Consider the following 6,784-nt stretch of genomic DNA (forward strand, 5'->3'; position numbering starts at 1 on the left):
TGCAGGCCGCTATTGTGCCTGTACCATCTCAGTTCTGTAGTGATGAGAAAGAGCCTGCAGACTGTTCATCCTCTCATTTAGTGCTAAATGCACTAAAAGAAGAAACTGACACTGAAATAAGGTTTTTTAAAGATTACATCAAGGGAAGGATTGCCCTACGTGTAAGCCATGCCTCATGTTCCCCCGCCCCCGAGCCGAATTTGCCTGCACTGGAAAGAACAGAAGAGGAACAAACAAACCTGTAGCTTGTGGGAGACTGGATCTTTGCGGCGCTCACATTTACACGAAATTCATACTCCGAGCCTCCCTTTTCTTACAGTTTTTTCTCTGCCATTCAGTCCAACAGCAGTGATCGCTCAGTTACTATTTATCGTTACAGAAGTCAGCTGTGGAGAAATAAAGCTTCCACTGGAAACTGTCACAAGATTAGCTGTTTTACAAAGTAGTTCAGTGTCTGTACTTAATCAAGTAGCATTCTGTCTGCATTTCAGCCTCCCAGGCCTTTCAGACTCCAAGTGAAATCCTCTTTGTGAAATGACGCTGCTGGCAAAGCGCGCATTTTGGCGTCTTGCCTCCTGACCAGTAGGACCTCGTTTCTCCCCGAGGAATGTTTGACTGGCTGCCAGTAGCAAGTTCTGTGTCTTCAAATATACGGATATTTTATCAATTACAGTAAAAGATGAAGCGAGCTGTTTTCGTGGAGATACTGAGACTGAACCATCAGAATCAAATAGATAAAGAAAGATAGAAACTAACCGAATTATCACTGGGTTGTATAAAATATGGATGAATCTGTGGATCTCCCTGAAAAGGTGATTTAAGTTTGTTTGTTTGTTTTTTTTTTGACACTCCTTTTTGGCAGTCCTTAAATTTACCGTGGAATGAAAATGCATCTTCTGTTCACCTTTTTAAGGGCAAGGTGTTCCCTGGTTTGGGGTCATTGCAGAGCAGCCCAGACCCTCCCAGCCCTCCCCAGAGCTGCCTCCCCCGGACCAGTGCACCCCCTCCTTCCTGCCCCACCTCCACCAGTCACATCCTGTTGGAGGTGAAAGTCGGCAATCCCCAAATCATGCTGTAAATTTAAATTCACAAATTATTTCGTCACAGGCAAAAACCCTGCTAGTCAACCACGTTGGGAGCACGACATCTCTCGGAAATGGAGTCACAGAACTTCTGTTGTCCTGTAGAGGGTACAAAGCATGGAGAGGGACCCCCAAAAGCTTTATAGGAATGTTGATTGAAGAACACCTGGGTACCTGTCGTGGCTGTCGAGGTGTCATGATGTAGGACAGGGACGTGGGGTGGGGGCCCTGCTGTGTGACTGATCTTGTGGGGCGCTCAGCACAGCTGCAGGAGGGCCGGGTCTCTGTCGGTGCCTCCAGCTCGGAGCCCGTGGCACTGCAGCCCGGGGTCCTTCCAGGGCTCCTGGCCCCTCCACCATCCTCTCTAATTAACGGGAAGCGCATGACCCTCCATAAACCTGACAGGCAGGTAGCCTCATTAGGAGCCTAGTCCGGCAGCCAGAGGGAGACAGAGTGGGATAAATTAAGAACAGAACCCCCCTGACACGGACCCAAGTGCAGTTTCTCAGCCATTAATCAAATCGTGTGAAAAGACGCTGCAGCAGGAATGCACCTGCTGTATCCCTCGGACTCTGACTGTGGATGAGCACCTGTGCTCCGGCACCGGGAGATGGGGAGGGGGCGGGTGATTAGACGCGTCCCTGGTTCTCACCTCTCCTCGCTCAAAAGCAGGACTTTTTCTGCATGCCATTCAGCACCTCTGGGCCAGTGTCCTTGTGTCAGTGTTCAGTGCCCAGAGCTGGGCCAGTCTGGTGCCCGTTCCAAAGAACATTCTATTCCCTTTCCTGCCTGGCTCTGGAAAACGCTGGATGTGAAGTCACTGGTGCCAAGAACAGAAATGGCCCTGTGCTCAGGTGGGGTGGTCCTGCCGATCATTGCTGCTACTGCTGTAAACCCTGTGCCCCTCAGATCGTCCTCACAGGGTTTTAGGGAGAACATGTAGCTAATCTCCCTCACCACTACCATCTTTACGTTCAGGGAGCGGGTCATTTAAGCAAATCCAAAATGGTCACATGTCCTTACAGTCGGGCTTGCATGCCACACATATCTCTGTTGTGCACAAAGCCAGAACCGTTACACATGGACCAGGTGATCTAACCACCTCATTTGGCACTGCATAATGCGTCTCTCAGGGGCAGTTCTTGGTTTAGCACAACACGTACGCACGCAGACATGTACGCACGTGTCCACACGTGCAGTGTGCACACGCAGCTGTGTTGCATAGGATCCCATCACTTGAGGCTCATGTGAGCCCCAGAGACGCTCAAGTGAGCAGAGATGTTCCTGTTCATAGGAAAATTCTAAATCTTATTTCAGGTCTTGACTCAGATGAAGAGTTCGGGCTGCCCTGTCACCACCCGTCCTATCTAGGTGATCGTCTGGAGCTGATCGTGGGCTCTTAGTGCTCCATAACCTTTTCTTCATATTTCATATGTCTGCACGTCTGCATGGTTATGGAAGCGCGGAGGGTTGGGGACGCCTAAGGGAGATGTGTCCGGGCCATCATGTCTCAAGGATGAGGTCCTCTCCTTGGTTCTGACAATCCGCCAAGTCATCACTCAGCACCGTGATTTCATGCACAGCTGGCAGCTTTGGCCTTTCTTGGGGTTGTGGGCAGGAGGAAGCAGATTGGCTCTGGCAAAACCAGCGTCTGCCAGTTGTCCCCTTGGCCGCGATGTGCGTATGCCGTGCAGCCCAGAGGACAGCCAATCGTCGTGCTTTCTGACTGTCAGCGGCTTGCCTGAGTTTGTTTTTCTTTGTTTCGTTTGATGACTGACGGGAGGGAGGAGGGGGAGGTTTTGTTTAGTAACTATTCGTTTCCACAAAGAAGCAGTGCTTTGTGGCTGTTACCAAGCCTTCTCTCTGTGTGTGTCCCCCCACCCCCAGACCAGAGAGTGGCATCCTTCTGTACCCTGACAGACATGCGACAGGGACAGGACCTGGAAGGGGCCCCAGAGCTGCCTTTATGTGTCGATCCAGGCAGTGGCAAAGACTTCATGGACACAACTGGGTACGTGAGCCCCCGTGGACTGCCTCCCTCCCACTGTCCCAGGCTCCAGTGATGAACAGGGATTCGGCTCACCCTAGGCCAACAAGGCTACCATTTCCACCTGCCTTTCCTTAGTCCTTCAGGATCCAGAAAAGGGACTGAGCTTGCCTGACTTAGCTCCCTGCCCTGCTGGGGTGGACGGAGCTTGGCAGCGTAACTGCTCTGCTCCCTGGAGAGCATGGTGGTAGATCCAGGGGGACAGACAGGTGCCCATGCCTTTGGTGGGGAGGCTCATTGACCAAGTGGGAAGGTGTGGCCCCAGGTCAGTGTCTGCCACCTCATCACTGCAGCACTGGACAGGGACACCTGGCCCATCAGCCTTCCACCTGTTGAGGGCTCACGTCCTCCAGTGCCCTGGTCCTCCACCCAGCCTCGTGCCTCCCGCCGAGGTGTGTCAAGAACCAGCCCTCTCTGTCCCTGTGTTCTTGATTCCCAAGGTATGTGTGTTCTCTACTAGTGTCATCGATTCCGAATTCCAGCTTTTCTATCAGCATGAGTTACCAATAACTTGCACGTTCATCTTGGTAATGAGACTCTTGCTAATTCCTGGGCAGAGAAAGGCAAATTGGAGAAATTGCATCTATATCTGGTTCCCAGGACTTTGTGCTGGTCTATCTAATCCCAGCTGCCTAAATGCGTTTAGATCACCTATCTTTCGTTTTCTTACCCCTGTATATGTCTGTAGACATTCTGAATCCCTTTTTAAATCAACAGAGACCCAGGAGGAATTTTCCGCTAAAGCAGCAATGTGTTCACTTTCAAAATCTGACATAATACTATTTATTTTCTTGCTGGGCTCTGAGCACATGACACAGTTTCTTACACGAAAATGTCACCAATGAAAATTCTGGATGAAATGTCTTGATTTCAGCATTCCCGAGTCTCTAAGCCTTTCGTTCCTTGCTAGGGAGCAGTCTCCATCCACACTGACGGGTAAAGTCAACCAGCTGGAGCTGATTCTTCGGCAGCTGCAGACCGACCTTCGCAAGGTACTGCAATCTATTAAAAGTCCAAGATCAGAACTCTTTCTGTTGTGGGGAGGGTGTAGCTCAGTGGTAGAGTGTGTTCTTAGCTTGCTTGAGGTCCTGGGTTCAATCCCCAGTACCTCCATTTAAAAAAAAAAATTCTTTCTCTTGCACAATCAACCCCTTTTAACCACTAGCAATAAAAATGAAGAACTCAAAAATAACCGCCCTAATCACAACCCAACAATAAAGGAGGTCTGATTCCATCTTCTTGCCCACAACTACTGTATTTCATCAGAGGGGACACAAGGTCACTGTAGCTCTGACTGAATAGGGATGAGCCCTTGGATGGCCAGTCTTCAGAATGAGGTAGAAACGCAGCAGGCTGGCAGTTTTCAGTTTAGTGAGTTATCACTTGCACCAACGAATTATGAGCGGACCTAAGAGGAGCTCCTTGCTGCCAGAAAGCCTGATCTCCCCAAGCAGCTGTCCTCACACTGAGCACCACACCCCTTGGAACTTCTGGTCTACCCATCAGCCTCTGCATGGTTGGTCCTCGAAAGATGTTCAGTAACTCATTCCACAGTTGTTGGCCAAGCTCTTGTTGGATCATCAGCGCTGTGCTAGGTAGCCGCTCTGTCATCCAGGGAAATGAGACAGGGTACAGTAACTGGAGGGTGACGGTGGGAGCGGGGAGTGCTGTGGGAAGGCCTTTGTTTGTAGAGGAAGGGAGAAATCCAGCGGGCACAGAAGCTGGTGGAAATGATCCAGTTGGGAAGGAAATAATGCTGAGGGGTGGTGGAGAGTTGGGCCCCTGAGCGGAGCAGGGACGTGGGAGCATCTGGGCCAGGCTGGGAGTGAGTGTCCCAGTGCCTCCTGGGAGTGAACCGGAGCTTGGGTTCCTGGTAGTGACTGAGGAGAGACAGGACCTGGGTGGGCCGAGTCAGTGGTCAGTTCTAATGCCAGCCTCTGGGGACCCGTGTCTTTGGTGGAGAGATGAGGCAGGTGGTGTTGGGGACAGCCTGAGGACAGATGAGATAGAAGCAAATTCCGAGGGCAGAGCCGGACGTGCCGAGGGGCCCAGTCTCCTGAAGAGGCCTGGCTTGCCCTGCACATGGGCTGCAGGTGCGTCTGCCCGTCTTAGCTATCCAGTCACCTCCCTTAAAAAATACCACATGTGGCACTGTGACAATGACTTCTGTCTCTTTCTGGGGCAAGACAACCCTTTTGGCAAGCTTGCATGGTTACATATTTTTGTTACCTTCTATTGGAAACTCCAGATGTGAATCTTCTGAAAAATCTTGATTATTTTTACATAGTTTTTCATGGCAGACTTTGAAGGTCATTGTGGAAATACACTGTACCGGGAAAGCTTTACAACCTCCCTACTTAGGTTATTATAAACATCCCAGGGTCACAGCTAAGCCGATGCTGACTTGTCTAGTAAGGAGGGTCTCCCGGAAAGCTTTGCACTCCCATCCAAGGCTGTCACTTTAACTTCTCATCAGCCCCCCTTTTCTGGATAGAGGATAATATGGACCATGATGTGTAGCCTTGCGTAGAACCACTGTGTCCATTCCATTGGGAGCAAAGTTGGAGGAAAGGAAAAAGTGTGTGCCCCCCCACCCCGCAGCCCCCCCCAATTTTTGGTAGAAAACAGGAGCAGGCAAGTCACTGGTGAGGAAGTCAGCTCTCCTCTCCCCTCAAGGAATACGTAAGCAAGTCAGTAACAAGGCAGGGTAAGGGCTCTCGCGCGCAGCTGGGGGGGACCCTGTGTCCGTCATCAGGCCCCTGACCGGCTGTCCCCGCCCCGCAGGAGAAGCAGGACAAGGCGGTGCTGCAGGCAGAGGTGCAGCACCTGCGACAGGACAACCTGCGGCTGCAGGAGGAGTCGCAGACGGCCACGGCCCAGCTACGCAAGTTCACCGACTGGTTCTTCAACACCATCGACAAGAAGCCCTAGCCGGGCCACCGCCCCGCCAGGGAGCCCCCCCGGGGGGGGGGGGCCCTGGTGTCCCCTCGCAGTCGCCAACATGCGGTTTCCAGCTGTGCTTCCAGCCAATCGTAGCTCTTTGTGCTGTTCCCCTCTGTCTCGCAGCATCACCCAGCCGGGTCGGGAGCGCGGAGAGCGGCGCCCTGCGGAGATGAATGTAAGGCCGATGTCAAGGTGAATGTCATCGCCGGGGCCGGTGTGGACCTTGCCCTTTGAGACGCTGCTGAACGGAGGTCTGGCGTGGGCTTACCTCACGAAGGAAGACAATTGGGTTCTATTTCCTGTGTATCAGGTGACCCGGGAGAGATGTTAACCAACTGACCACAGTCTGGGCTTTAGAATTGTAAAATAAACGTGAGAACAAATAATCAGACATATACTTTAATGTTAAAGGTGCTCTATTTTTTTGGATGTACAGTAGTTTTATTTCCACAGCCACATTATCATAGCAATAAGAAAGGGGCAGAATGAATAGTCAGAAAAGCCGTGTCGGGTTGGGGTGGGGGGGTGCAGAGAAGCAGCACTGATGTGTTTAACACGAGTTCGAATGCAGTTACTTTAGAGAATTATTTATTTGCAGGAGCAAACGGTGCCTGAAAATTAATAACAGTGTTCTGATTCAAAAAAAAAAAGTACATATGCCTTGTAAATGGCTCACTGGGTAGTCACTTCAACCTTTAGTTCACTTTTGTAT

At 51.1% G+C, this 6,784-nt stretch overlaps 1 protein-coding gene across 5 annotated transcripts in view; it reads left to right on the top strand.

The window, feature by feature from the left end:
* Positions 1 to 6,469, top strand: part of SIPA1L2 (signal induced proliferation associated 1 like 2) — a 194,934-nt gene extending 188,465 nt beyond the window's left edge. For 3 of the 5 annotated variants that reach the window (XM_072970955.1, XM_072970953.1, XM_072970954.1), the window contains exons 19-22: positions 2,400 to 2,453; positions 2,970 to 3,093; positions 4,040 to 4,121; positions 5,914 to 6,469. In XM_072970955.1, coding sequence (XP_072827056.1) covers positions 2,400 to 2,453; positions 2,970 to 3,093; positions 4,040 to 4,121; positions 5,914 to 6,060 — 407 coding nt within the window. In that variant the 3' untranslated portion in view covers positions 6,061 to 6,469. The remainder of the gene's footprint in view (positions 1 to 2,399; positions 2,454 to 2,969; positions 3,094 to 4,039; positions 4,122 to 5,913) is intronic. The other 2 variants (XM_072970957.1, XM_072970956.1) reach the window with 1 other exon arrangement.
* Positions 6,470 to 6,784: the final 315 nt, after the last annotated feature.

This window comes from Vicugna pacos, chromosome 11 (genome assembly GCF_048564905.1).
Source record: "Vicugna pacos chromosome 11, VicPac4, whole genome shotgun sequence".
Classification (NCBI taxonomy): Eukaryota; Metazoa; Chordata; class Mammalia; order Artiodactyla; family Camelidae; genus Vicugna; species Vicugna pacos.